The sequence below is a fragment of the Pinus tabuliformis genome, chromosome 3_1, assembly GCF_031772625.1.
Source record: "Pinus tabuliformis cultivar Carrire ecotype Pingquan chromosome 3_1, CPIR1, whole genome shotgun sequence".
Taxonomy (NCBI): Eukaryota; Viridiplantae; Streptophyta; class Pinopsida; order Pinales; family Pinaceae; genus Pinus; species Pinus tabuliformis.
In genome coordinates, this window is record NC_142301.1 from 930710965 (window position 1) to 930726074 (window position 15110).

General features: G+C 37.5%; 1 protein-coding gene across 5 annotated transcripts in view; it reads left to right on the forward strand.

Moving 5' to 3' along the window:
- Positions 1-15110, forward strand: part of LOC149190806 (ARM repeat superfamily protein) — a 500919-nt gene that overhangs the window by 236440 nt on the left and 249369 nt on the right. For all 5 annotated transcript variants that reach the window (XM_089412272.1, XM_089412273.1, XM_089412269.1 and 2 more), the window contains 2 exons: positions 14333-14462; positions 14575-14654. In XM_089412272.1, coding sequence (XP_089268398.1) covers positions 14333-14462; positions 14575-14654 — 210 coding nt within the window. The remainder of the gene's footprint in view (positions 1-14332; positions 14463-14574; positions 14655-15110) is intronic.

Below are 15110 nucleotides of genomic sequence, written 5' to 3' on the forward strand. Positions count from 1 at the left end.
TTGAGTCATGGGTCATGGTCTTGGTATTCATCAATGAAATTTCTATAAGAAGAATTTACGCATGGGTTTTCGTCTCCAAGTGGGAGAGGTTTTGGCCCTGACAGAGAGCCAAACATTTGTGTTCTTGTCTATTTTTGTTTTGGTAGCAGTTTGACGAACACACATTCTAATAATGAATAGAATACTAAGCTAAGATAAATTGTATAAATGCTTCACAAATTGTTATCATGTCAAAGAAGAATCATCTTAATATGCATGCCCTAAGATTCTTCAACACTGACAGCCATCCTACACCAGGTTCAACTTTCCTCTATGCACTGTACTCTTACCCAAATGGCCATGTAATTTTGCTAAGTGCTGATATATATATTTCTGGGTTATTCATGCTGAAAGAATAGTAATTTAATGGCTGTACCTTTCATATTTCAGTGACAAATACCAAGCTGGATATTATTCATGAGTTGGGCTATTTGTGTAAACATCTGTTTAGCTCTGTACTCTAGTCATTCCGTGATACAGGAAAAAATACACCGACATCAATCTGTCTACAAATTATTTAACTAAGAAACACACTGGAAAAATTCCCATTAGCACAGAAACTCAGTGGCATTAGAGGTCATTACCCAAAAGGAAATCTTACAAGCCTCATTTTCTAGGGATTTTCTTTGACATCGTTTTTTCTTCTATGAAACCTTGAACCATTATTGAGTCTCTCTCTTGAATGAGTTTTAGCTTGATCACTTCGTGCCATATACCTAGTATATCTATTTTAAGTGATATCCATAAAGGGCAGGGGGGTTTGGCTGAGGTGACATTGGGCCTTAACCCCATTGTAGTACTTTGTCTTGTAGGGTTTCCTTCTCCAAGGTCGGCTGGATTTTGTGGTGGCATGCCACACCTGATATTTTAAAACCAATCCTAATAATGTGTAATGCATCTATATTCAGGATTGTAGCAATATTAATGCAGGGAGGATGTCCTATAGATTTGGGAACAGAAAACTTAATTTCAGAGAGCTCTTGAAATCAACATATGATAAAAATATAAATCAATTATTAAAATGGCATCAATTATGTGTTCATTAGTAAAATGGCATCAATCCATATTAGGAAGCATATTTCTACTTCAAGTCTAGACTCTAGAGTACCTACTATAAGATAAGACTTTATCAATGTAACAACCAAAAAGGATTGAAAATATTCAAACGTTTGATTTTGAAATATTATGCAAAAAGGAGAAAATCATTGTCAATACAGTTCATTTTCCATGTTGTACCCACCAAATATTCCATTTCTGTGATTGTCCTAGAGCGGATATATGAAATTAGAGTAGATTATGTCAAATAACTTGAATTTTCTAACATCATTAAAAATATTGGTACTCACAGGGGAAAATTAATTATTTGGTTTAAAGAATATATCTACTATGTATCTGTGTCCTCCCTCTAGATTCAGAAAGGAAGGTACTAAATTCTAATAGAGGTAAATGAGTCCCCAATAATGGGCCACAGAAGATTGCTTAAAACATATTATAATGTTTCTCAAGCATTTTATTGGAATGGTATGAAAACAATATTAAAAAGTATATAGCATAATTTCCTTTATTTGAGTTCCTTGTACCATCCTTTGACAAATGGAAAGACAAAAGAATCAAGAAATGCTTAAAAACTTATCTCCCCCGCTTCCCAATTGATGAACAGAGCGAATCACTATATAAATTATCACACTTCAGCCAAAGTGATACCATTCTAGGATTTACATGGGTATGAACTTTGGAAGTTGAAACTTACTCTTGTCCAATGTTAAAGATCCAACAATAATGGCCTTTATACAAGAATCTTAGAAGATAATTCAAACGTTAAAGAAAACCCAACAAATGTAAGGAACCCTATGAAGCGACATGTGTGAAAATTCCACAACCGGAATCCTATTGCAGCAACTGGAAATTATTCTCCTAATAGTTAATTTAATTTAACAATTTATTTGTTGTTTGCTACGACAAAGACTGAATAAATCACACTGCAATCTACACAAATAAAACTGCAGAATAATAAACGCTAGAAGGAATGCCAACACACACATAAAATAACATAGTTATTTTTGGACACAAGTCCTCGGAAAACCCAACTTGGGAAAACCGGTGCAGCAGCTGAGGGTTTTATTATTATGCAACAGTGAAATAATCTGAGTAGAATTGGATGCGGAAACTGGCAATCCTACAGAGAAACACTGGCAAGAAAAATCTAGTGAGGAAATCTCCTCACTCCACAGGCAAATTTGGGCTTTGACGTCAACTCAAATTGAGCCATCGAAATTGGCTCTATGCAACGACTGATTCACCCTAGTGCAATGCCTTCTTCACTCAGTTCGAACCAACTTCTCCTCAAGCCGTATGGTCTGCTGCTGTCTGGGAAAATGTCTCTCCTGGCCTCCGGAACCTTTGACCAACTTCTAGCGCTGAAATTGGGTTTTCCTCAGCATGAATCGAAATTGCCTCTAGAGGCTACTGCACTGCCCCAGTGTTAGCCTCTCTGTGGCTTTTCTTCCTCTCTGCAAATGCACTCACCAGATCTGGAAATCTTCCTCCAGCTTCACTATCTCTGCCCCTTTCTCACTGCGTCGACCTCACTAGCTCTCTTTCTGGCCACTGACTGCTGCTACTCTGTAAATCAATTTGCGCAGAAATCGAATTGTTGAAGTGTCTTCTCCAAGTGCTCAATGACTTCTTTTTATAATCCTCTGTTGGGACCCCAACGACCAAGATTAAATCTTAATCGATGACTAGGATTAACTTGAAGTCAATCCGTGTGAGTTTCTAGATCATTCATGCCTTGGCTTAATTAATTATGATTAATTAACCATATTCCCTAAGTTTAGACTTAGGAAATATTTAAAAACTGGCTAATATTCTAATTAAGCCATTTCTAGGCGGAATTTCCAAAAACGATTTCTTGGTTTTGGATATCTCTTGTATTCTAGTCTCTTCTCAAAATTTCAAGGTTAGAACACATCCGATGCTACAAAAACTAACACTCGATCTTAGCGAGGAATGTGTTCTAGTGCTCTACTGCACATCCTATGTTAGCGCACTGTCCCTGCATCATCTTCTATCACGCTGCTAATGTCTGGCTGTTGCTGCCCACCAACCACTGCACAAATCTGATATTCGTTGCATCTGTGCTGTTGCTGACCCCGCTGAACTGCTACCAACACTGCATATGCACTGGAACTCCCTCTCATCTATTGTTGATACTACTGCAACTGAGAAGTATCCTAAATACTGAATCAATTGTGATCAACATGATGCATCTGTCTCCCGAGTCTCTAACTGCTACTAGCATCTGCACGTCACTAAAGATTCTGTGCTGTTGTTGACTCTGCACTGTGCCAACTGCATTGCTTCCAACTCTGCACTGCGCTCCTTAGCATCTGACTGCTACTAGTCTCTTCATCTGTCACTATGGCATCTGACTGCATCCACTGTCACTGATCCATCCTACTACTGAAAAACTGTGGGCCCTTGTAGCCCAATAATGATCCATGAGATGGACTCCGGATTCCGGAAGGACCCTACCCAGTTTGGCACACTGGAGTCTCATACTCTTGCTCTTGGATCTGGTGCCTCACTATCTCCTTTCAGCCTTGTCCCTTATTGGGAACTTTCTTCGCTTTGCAACCTGCACTAGATAACTCGTACTCCCTCTTGTACTTGTCTCCGACAACTCGAAGTCAATCTGCTGCCCATATCTGCATTCTGGAAAACTTGTACGATGGAACAAACGAATTTAGCAATTGACAGCCATGATATATATTTTATTAATAAATGAATAGATGATGTTTACATTTTGTGGGAGGCCCTGACTATATACTGCCTTGGGTGCCTCTTGGTGAATTGAGATCATGCCCTTTGCCTAATAACTTATGAACTAACTAATCTTTTATATAACATTGCCTTCCTCTCAAAAGAATGCTTTGTCCTCGAAGCATACGTAACAACAGATGTTGCTGACAAAACGGTTCAGTCTCCCAAGAAGCTTCTTCTTCTGGTAATTCCTTCCACTTGATCAAGTATTCCTTGATTACACGAGGTCAACGCTTCCTTTCTCTGGTAGTTATGATACCTTCTAGTTCTAAAATGACCCTTCCTTCATCATCTAGGGATGGAAGCGTTGTTTGCGCTGATTGATGGTCGCCCAGTGCCCTTTTAAGGCAGGAGACATGGAAGATGTTGTGAACATGACTTTTCTCTGGAAGGCTTAAACTATATGCAACTTGGCTGATCTTTTTATTGATCTGATATGGTCCATAGAACTTCGGTGCCAATTTATTTTTTCCTTTTTGTTTCAAGGACAACTGTTTGTATGGATGGAGTTTGACAAATACCCATTCTTCGACTTCAAATTCTCTTTCGGTTCTGTTTCGGTCCGCTTGTTGCTTCATACGGTTCCTTGCATTATTCAAGTTTTCTTTTAGGGTTTGGACGATTTTTTGGGTTTCTTCTAGTTGGTTTTTAACAGCAGGAAGATTCATCTAGACAATAGCTAGATCCTTCCATTTTGGAGGTTCGTATCCATACAAAGCTTGGAATGGAGTCATTTTTGTTGACGTATGATAAGTAGAATTATACAACCATTCAACGAGATGCAACCACTGAGCCCACTTATTTTGTTTTTCTGTAGCATAACAACGTAGGTAGGCTGCCAAACATTTATTGATAACCTCTGTTTGTCTATCTGTTTGAGGGTGATAAGCGGAACTCATATTTAGGTAGGTTCCTATGTGGTTGAACAATTCCCTTCAGAAATTACCCTTGAATTTGGTATCTCTATCACTCACAATGACTTTCGGAAAACCGTGGAATTTATATATATTTTTGCAAAATATTTTAGCGATTTGTTTAGTTGAGTTTGATTTCTTTATTGCCATAAAGTGAGCATATTGGTGAGTCTGTCGATCACTATGAAAATCTTGTCCTTGCCTTCAGATACAGGTAATCCCTCAATAAAGTCCATTGATATTTCTTCCCATTTCTGATTCGGAATGTTTAAGGGGTGAAGTAATCCAGGTGTCATAATATTTTCACTTTTATTTCTTTGACATGTATCACATTCTGCTACATACTTCTGAATATCGCGACTCATCCCCTTCCAAAAGAATGATTGACGTGCATTGTAGTAAGTTTTAAAGAATCCTACATGTCCGACTGACGGTGAATCATGTGACTCCTTGAGTATCTTGGATTTAAACTTGGAATTTGAATTCAGATCAGTGTTGATAATATTGGTATCGGGAAAATATCGGCGAGGGTCCAGAAAATATCTTATCGGCAATATCGGCGAAAATATCGGCAAGCATAAAAAATGCATAATATATTCATTTTTTTCATATTTCTAAACATATAAAGCAATAACAACATGAACTAAACACATTGGCACATAAATATGAAGAAGGCATTGATATATATGATGTCAAATAGAAATGATACATCAAACTTCAAAGGCGATACCAAATCCTGTTGATCCCTGATAATTGTCCAATCAAGGACTTGAACAAAATAACATCACATATCCTGCTGATCCCTGATAGTGATAAATTGATAATTTTCCAATCAAGGACTCAAACAAAATAACATCACAATGTCACATATCCTGCTGATCCCTGATAGTGATAATTGTCCAATCAAGGACTCAAACAAAACATCACATATATAAAAATTTAAAAGTATTTCATCATCATGAGTTATAAACTTATATGTAGCAAAAGTTGCAAAACAAATAAAACTAGCAGCTATCTATTTGAGACCATTGGCCTCTCCCTAGCAGCTTTCTTTCTGTCTTGTTCAGCAATTGCTTCACGAGCTTTTTGTATAACCTCTGCACTAGAAACCATACAAGGCATCACATCTGCATCATATGCAGAGAGTTTAGCCAGATGGTATTTCAATCGTGTAATCCCTCCTGACATCTTGGTCCCACACTAGTTGCATGATATATATGCCTGATTTGCCCCACCAACAGCCTCCCCATACTCCCAAAATGGGTCCAAGGCTTTTGGCATATTTGACATTTGTAGTGAACTAATTCAAACCTAGGGCACAAAAAAAACAAAAAATTGGCATTAAACCCCCCAACACAAAATGAAAAAATAATAAGTAATAACAACCTCATTCAAAAAAAATTACTACATTATTTGCATTTTGCAATGTGAATGAAAAATGGCAATAAGAGGGTGCATAAGAAAGTTGAAAAAAAATGAAGCTTGCTGTCCAAATATGGAGAAAACCCTTGCATTGGTTCATGGGCATGAAAACCATAGCAAATGGAAAAAAAACAAAGAAACAAAATGTTGGTAGGCAAAGAGGCAAGCAAGCATAACCCTAAATCTATGAAAAAATCATTAACATAGGGGTTTTTAAGAACATACCTGCTAATGGAAGAAATGAAGTTTGTCTCACTATTCTTCAATCTTTGATCCACAAAAAAATCTTAATTGGTGGTGATAATCGTCGTTTGATCTTCAAACCCTCCTTGACAAGCACCACAAAACTCTTTCCCTTTCTTCTCCAACACTCAGAAACAGAAATGAAGAAAAAAAAAAAACCAATTTTGGTTTTTTGTAGCCGCGGAAAAACATGCCCGGCGATATTTTATATCGTCGCACGATATTTTCGAGGCGATATATCGGCTCGCCGAAAATATCGCGATATTTCCGATATTCGGCGATATATCGTCGATATTATCAACACTGATTCAGATAGATTCTTCCATTGTAACATAGAATGTCGTTCTTCCATTGAAATTTTGAGTTGTCAGGAAGGTTATTGATTATCGCAGTTATTTCTGGATCCTTAGCATACTCACTTCTAATCTCATTAAGCCATTCAGGAACAACAACCGAGACTGCAAGTAGTGTTGGTTCTTCGTCTTTCCTAGATAGGGAAAGTGTTTTTTGTTGAAGGAGATGTTGGAGACTGTTATGGTCTGTTCGTATGGAGAACTTACTTCCCAAAAGATATTGTCTCCACTTAGCCAGTGCGTGCATAATATCGAGCATTTCCTTGTTGTATGTGGACTTAAAATGTTCTCTTTTATTCAGCTTCCTGCTTTCAAAAGCTATTGGATGCCCTTCTTGCATTAACATTGCGCCTATACCGAATTTGGAAGCATCACACTCGAGGATAAATGGTTTAGAGAAATCTGGAGTTGCCATTACTAGGGCATTAGACATAACTTCCTTTAGTTCTTCAAAACACCTTCCTGCTTCCTCATCCCATTGAAATGAATTCTTCTTTAAAAGGTTTGTTAGAGGTGCAGTTATATGTGCATAGTTTTTAATAAATCTTTAGTAATATCCAGTCAATCCTAAGAACCCTCTTAGCTTGGATATATTAACCAGTTTGGTCCATTCCTTTATAGCTTTGATTTTATTAGGGTCCACTTTTATGCCTTCATGGGATATAATGTGTCTGAGGTATTCTACTTCTTCCTTTCCAAAGGTGCGTTTGGATTTTTTTTTTGCGTAGAATTGATGTTGTTTCAATATTGTAACAAGTTTATCGAGATGTTGTAAGTGCTCCTTCCAAGTTTTACTGTAAATTAAAATATCATCAAAGACTACTAATACAAACTTCTTAAGATATGGATGGAATAATTCGTTCATAGTGGCTTGGAACGTTGTTGGTGCATTGTATAACCCAAATGGCATTACTTTAAATTCATAGTGACCTTTGTGTGTTCGGAATGTCGTTTTTGGTATGTCTTCCAACCTGATTTTGATTTGGTAATAACCTGACCTTAAGTCCAATTTTGAGAAGTATTTTGCGCCATGTAGTTCATCCAACATTTCGTCGATAAAGGGGATAGGGAATTTGTTTTTAATCGTTATTTTGTTTAATCCTCTATAGTCAATGCATAGCGTGAATGAACCATCCTTCTTCCTTACCAATACCTCTAGAGCAACAAATAGATTCTTACTTTTCGAAATGATCCCACACTTTAAAAGGTCTTGGATTAATCTCTCAATTTCCGTCTTTTGGTGATATGGATATCGATACAGCTTGATGTTGAAGGGGTCTGACCCTGCTTTGACTTCTATTGTATGCTCTATTTCCCTGTTAGGAGGCATTTTCATAGGTAGGTCTTGGAATACCTTTTCATGCTTCCAAATTTGATCTTGTATCTCTGGTGACTCTTCGTTGATCACCTTTGCAGATAATATTTCTAATTGGTGACATTGTACTACATAAGCTGGTGCTCCTTTTCAAATCATTTTCATCATCTGAGATGATGATACAAATTGATTCTTTGGTGCTTTGGATCCGTATAACTTGTACCTTTGCCCTTCCCAGTTAAAGCTTATGAACTGTACTTGATGGTTGGCAGAATAAGTGCCTAGAGTTCGTAGCCATTGGATACCTAAGACCACATCTACTCCACCTAATGGTACAGTGAAGAATGGGGATTCTAAATTAAAGTCTTGAATCTGCAATTTGACCTTATGGCATTTCCCTACTTTTTCGATCTTCTTACCATCGGCTACCATCACCTTCATGTTGGGTAAGGGAAATGAGAAAATGTTGAGTCTCTTTGCCACAGTTGCATCTAAAAAATTGTGGGTGCTACCGGAGTCGATGAGAACCACTACATTGTTCTTCTTTATATGTCCTTTCAATTTTAGAGTCTGGGGTTGTGATATACCTGTCATAGCTGATAGTGACACTTGCGGAATACTTCCGTCATCTAATTCTGGAGAGAATTTTGGGGCATCTTCTGTTTCTTCTATGTCTGAATCATCACTGTTTGAATCATTAGTTGCTTCACAGTTATATAGGTTCTTTGATTCTTTTCCTTTTGCAACACCTATGTTCAGGGTCCCACTTCTTGCCACAACATTTACATTTGCCTTCTTTTATCCTTTGCATTTTCATGTTAGATTTTTTGCCTTCATGAAGATGTGATGGAACATATCTTGTATTATTCGTATTCCCAGACTTGGGCATTTGTCGTCTTGAATGTATCTTTGCCGGTTTTGACCACAACATCTGTTCAAATTTCTTTTCAGCAGCTTTTGCTTTTTGTCTTGCTACTTCTATCGATGTAATGTCATGAAGCTCGAGTTCTACTTGTAGATGAGTTTTAAGTCCGGAGATGTATGATTGAATGAGACGAGATTCCGATAACCCAGATACTCATGTTGCTAAGGTCTCCCATTCTCGACTATACTCATCCACATTTCCTTTTTGTTGTAATCTGATGAGTGTTGAAAAGAACTCTTCTTCCTTTACACCTTGGAATCCTCTAAAGAATGCATCCTTAAATTTTCTCCAACTGATGGCGATTGTTGTCTTCTTCCACCACATATACGAATTATATGCTTCTCCTTCCATTTTCATGGAAGCGTGCTTGATCTTTTCATCATCATTGTCGAGGTCGTAATTCTCGATGTATTCTTCTGTTCTATTCAGCCACACAACGTTGCATTTTTCATTACCATCGAATTTGGGCAGCTCGATTTTTGCCTTTCGCTAATACGTGGCTAGTGGTGGACCGAAAAGAGGGTTTTGATTGGCGAATGAATTCCAGAGTGTCTTATTTGAAAAAGTCGCGTTACTATTTCCTTGATGGTGCATGGATGATTTTTTTGGAGACTCTGCTTTTTCATGAGAATCTGTTGAATTTGTTGAATCTGATGAATTGTGCTGTTGATTACCTCCATCATCTTGGAGTAGTTGTTCGGGTGTAACCTTCATCCTGTCACACAAAATGCTCAACAATGACATTGTCTGATTATGATTCATTTCAGATTTCATATGGTTTTGCCCGAGCTGTAGTTCTATCCGATTTGTCGTATCCTGAAGCTTCTTGATATCGTTAGAATGCCTAATAACCTTACTCTCGAGATCGACTAATTTTTGGTTGAAATCATCGGAGTGGCTAGTAATCCTATTCTCTAGATCAATCAATTTTTTTGCTAAAATCGGCCATTGTCATTGACAACATTGAATGGGTTTGTGGGGGTGTATATTTGTCCGCCAGCTTAGCTTCCTTAATTTGAATTTATTTTATTTTATTTTTATTTTATCTATATATCTATATATATATATATTTTATTAATTAATTTTTTTTGTTTTTAATTAATGTTAATTAAATAAATTATGTAATGTCATAAACTATAGATTAATTAATTAAAATTTAATTAATTGAACTATAGATATAACTATATATTCATACGGGCATTAAGTGGATTGGGACGCAGAGTTCTGGGCGGAAGGAAGTCGAAGGTGAAATGACAACGAAGGAAACAAAACAGGGCTCTGAACGTACGGCTAGGGCAACGGAACAATGGTGGGGAGCACGTTGAGGGGCAGCGTAACCAAATGGACGACGAGGGAATCAGAACCAGTTTTGTCAGGGGGGTAAGAAAAACGGATGGGTATGTGAATGAGTTCGTGATTGCAGCAAAAGAGAACAGGGGGACGGACGACAGCGGGTGAGCAGACAAGGTGGACACAACCAAGCGATAGAGGAACCCCACATTGGAAAAATCGGTGGCGTCTCAACAACGAGGAGAGACCTGCTCTGATACCAGATGGAACACACGGATTTTGCAATTGACAACCATGATATATATTTTATTAATAAATGAATAGATGATGTTTATATTTTGTGGGAGGCCCTGGCTATATATTGCCTTGGGTGCCTCTTAGTGAATGGACATGATCTTTGATCATGCCCTTTGCCAAATAACTTATGAGCTAACTAATTTTTTATATAACATGTGACCTCCTTTGGCAATCTCTGCAAAGCTGCAAAATATGCGAAACTCAAAAACTGGAAAATAAACAAGAATCTCCCTCTTTCCCTCTGCTCGACCGCTGGATCTACTACACACACTCCCTTATGGAGTGAGAAGATCTGCTCACAATGTCTGTCGATCTGCAAGGAAGAATCAAACTTTTTGAGACTAGAAGTTCCCTAAGGAAAATTTTCCCTCTATGCGTGCTCTTCTCTCTTCCACTCGGACATTGGCTTTGCTCTAGCGAATTGCTACAAAATCCACTGTGTCCAGCTAGAGATCTGCTCAACGAAAAATCTGGGCTGGTCCCTTTGCCTCTGGAACCACTTGATCTTGTAGGATCGAATTTTTCTGCACCTCTCTCAGAAAAATCGGTCTTTTTCAAGCAACTCGGCCTCCTGGCAAAAGACTGTGCTGCCCTTGGGAATTTCGGTTTGCTGCCCACACTAAGCAGAATAATTCGTTCTTTTTGCCTCTGAGCTCTCCGACTGATAAACTGCGCTCTAATACCATGTAAAAATTCCACATCTAGAATCCTATTGTAACAACTAGAAATTATTCTCCTAATTGTTAATTTATTTTAACAATTTATTTGTTGTTTGCTACGACAAATACTGAATAAATCACGTTGCAATATACACAAATAAAACTGTGGAAGAATAAACGCTGCAAGAAATGCTAGCGCACACATAAAATAACACAATTATTTTTGGACAAAAGTCCCCGGAAAAACCCAACTTGGGAAAACTGATGCAGTAGTTGAGGGTTTTATTATTATGTAGCAATGAAATAATCTGAGTGCAACTGGATTGCCGAAACTGGCAATCTTACAGAGAAATACTGACAAGAAAAATCTAGTGACGAAATCTCCTCACTCCACATGCAAATCCGAGGTCTGACCTCAACTCAAATTGAGCCATCCAAACTGGCTTTGCGCAGCTACTACGTCACCCTAGCACAATCCGTTCTGCACTTAGTTCGAACTAGCTGCTCCTCAAGCTGTCTGGTCTGTTGCTGTCTGGGAAAATGTCTCTCTTGGCCTTCGGAACCCCTGTCCAGCTTCTGGCACTGAAACTTGGTTTTCCCCAGCAGAATCGAAACTACCTCTAGAGGCTACTGCGCTGCCCCAGCGTCAGCCTCTCTGTGGCTTTTCTGCCTCTTTGCAAATGCACTCACTGGATCTGGAAATCTTCCTTCGGCTTCATTGTCTCTGCCCCTCTCACTGCTTCGATCTCACTAGCTCTCTCTCCGACAACACACTGCTCATAAATCGAATTACTGAAGTGTCTTCTCCAAGTGCCCATCGACTTCTTCTTATAATCCTCTGTTGGGACTCCAACGACCAAGATTAAATCTTAATTGATGGCTAGGATTAACTTGAAGTCGATCCGTGTGAGTTTCTAGATCATTCACGCCTTGACTTAATTAATTATGATTAATTAACCATATTCCCTAAGTTTAGACTTAGGAAATTTTTAAAAACTGGTTAATAATCTAGTTAAGTCATTTCTAAGAAGGAATTTCCAGAAACGATTTCTGGGTTTTGGAGATCACTTGTATTCTAGCCTCTCCACAAAATTTCAAGGCTAGTACACATCTAATGCTACAAATCAAGCCGAACCCGAATGAGAATTCGAAGAAATTGACTTGGTGTATGATTACAGTCTTACAAGTAACCTTCGCTAAAGTAAGGTGGAAAGAATAACTTGCCCTAAAATTTTTGGTCCATATCAAACCAAAATGAAGATTAGCCAGGTTGCATATGCCTTGTATCTTCTCCAAACAGGAAAGATCCATAGCATTTTTCAGGTCTCATGCCTTGATAAGAAATTGGGAAACCATGGACAAGCTCAAACATAATTTCTAGTATCAGATGAATAAAACTACTTGGTATTGGAACCTGCAGAAATCACTTCAACCAGAAGTGAGAAACATTGTTCAATACAACACGATGTATGTGATTAAGTGGGAGAATCTATGCAAGGATGACACATCATAGGGAGATGAAGCATTCTTCCAATGACATAGTTCTTTATCCATTGGAAATGAACTAGATATAAAAGCCATAGTTTAACTCTTCTACATATTGGTCCTTTTCCAGGTATATTTTCTGGCCAATTTTGCCCAAAATCTGGCAGGGATTTTTTGGAATTATAAATTTGAGCTGTGAAATCTGCATAATTTGAATGCTCCAGGGGTTTTTCAGAGCATTGAATCCATTTATGCATTCAAAACCATTTTTTAAACAACACAAACCCAGGATCTTGGGAAAAATTGTATCTCTGGATTTTGGTGGAAAAAGCCCAAACATAGAGTAGTTAGATTGTTGGATAGAAAATGTGACAAACCAATCCAGTTTGTATCACAAATATCCAAAATAAATGGGAAAATATAAAATAATCCATGAAAATGCTGTATTGAATCATTGATTGAGATATAAGAGATCCTATAATGGCTGACAAGTTTTTGTTTGGAACTGTATTGATTCCTCTTTCCACAGTTTGGATTTTGGAACTGATGGCTTCTCTAGTCCAATAGGGTTGGTCATTTTTTCCTTATCAATCAGTGGTTCCTTGCTGATAAGTTGCTTTAGTGATTTTAACTATGATTTTTAAGACGAGAAATTTCGTCTTCTTTATCGGTGATAACTTTGTCAAACTCTTTGTGTATCTTTTGCATTGCTTTTTAATTATCTTAAAGGACCACCTTTACGATATCTTGAAGGTCTTTTGATGTTACTGAATCTGACTCTACTTTTACATCTTGTAATGTTATCCTTTTCTTCTTATAAGAGAATGTTAAAAATCTCTTCTTCGTGTTTAAGATGAAAGTCCCTAGTGTTTCCATCGAGGGCGAACCCAAAATTATGTCACCATCTCCACTCCACCTGGATCTAATTGTGACTTGTGATATGAAAATATAAACTCCAATACTCAGTTGTAAATCAATTATGTCAGATTGTTTCTTGTTCATGGCCAAGTGGAGATATGCCAATATAAGCCAGGTCAATATGGTAATATCGCGTATATGAACATGACCACAGAGGCACCACCGGTTTGTCCCAAAAGTTTAGTTTTTCAACTATATTTGACTTATGAATCAATAACTGATAAGTCCAGTTTTCCTTCATACTTTGAGGTCAAAACATCTTTTTTGGGAGGACTTTTGCTATACCTAGGTTAAGTTCCTGTATATAGTAATATAATATCATATCATATTAATTGAATATAATAAGCAAAGGTCATGTCTTTTCATGTCTGTGACCATTAAATGTATGTTTATACAATGTCACATACTGTTACGTCAGCACCTTATCATTCATCATTCAACTACAAGTATATCTCTGTATGTCTTGTGCAAATATATGTTGTTACGCAGGTCCATAACATCTTACAGTTTGTTTCATCATGGATTTTTGTCGTTACATTTGTGAATAGCAAGAGCGTATATTGAGAACAAATGCTAGATCAGGTTGCAGTGCCAAACATCTGTTATGAGGTTGACATGCTTCACTTTTCTTGGGGTTCTATTTGATACAGATGCCTTGGCATGCTACTACAGAAGGTTGATAACAGGTCTTACATTCGTGAGAAGATAGATTGGATGTATAAAAATGCAAACATAGCAGATAAGACAAATAGGATTGGACTTGCAAAGGGAGTAGGGCTGGTATGCAAATTCTGTATCTCTCTGTAATAGGTTGGAGGAAGATTAGTGGGTTAGTTGTTTCTTTGCTATTTTTATAAGGTACTGATGCAGTGACTATCTGATATCTTTGCAGGTTGCTGCAGCACATCTGGATACAGTTTTAGAAAAATTGAAAAACATCTTGGATAGTGAAGCCCGTAATAAATTTCACAGGTATCTGTAATGTGTATTATATATCAATCAAATTTATTGGAGGCATGCTTGAGGAATTTTTATTCAGCATGCGCCTTTTATTCTTGTAAATGTATCTGCTTTGTCAAAAGAAAGTGTAATGAAATGCCTTAGATAATGTGGGGTGCTTAATTCCTAAATCTTACTGAAATAATTTTTAATCTAGTTTCTAGTTTTTGTGCTGGTACAGAAGTGTGCATTACTGTGTTTCATTTGAACACTTAGGATATGCTGGAACATCTCCCAACCTTTTGAAATGGGGCTAAATTAGCGATCATTTTGCAATGATGTGCTTTGTAGTTTTATTTTCATTTTCGGAAGGCACATTACAGGGCTTAGATAAAGTGGAATGCTCCTCTTGTATATCAATGGATAATTTCAAAGAAATGTAGCTCTTTTCATATTTGCATGTTAACATAATGGTTGACGTGAAACCTT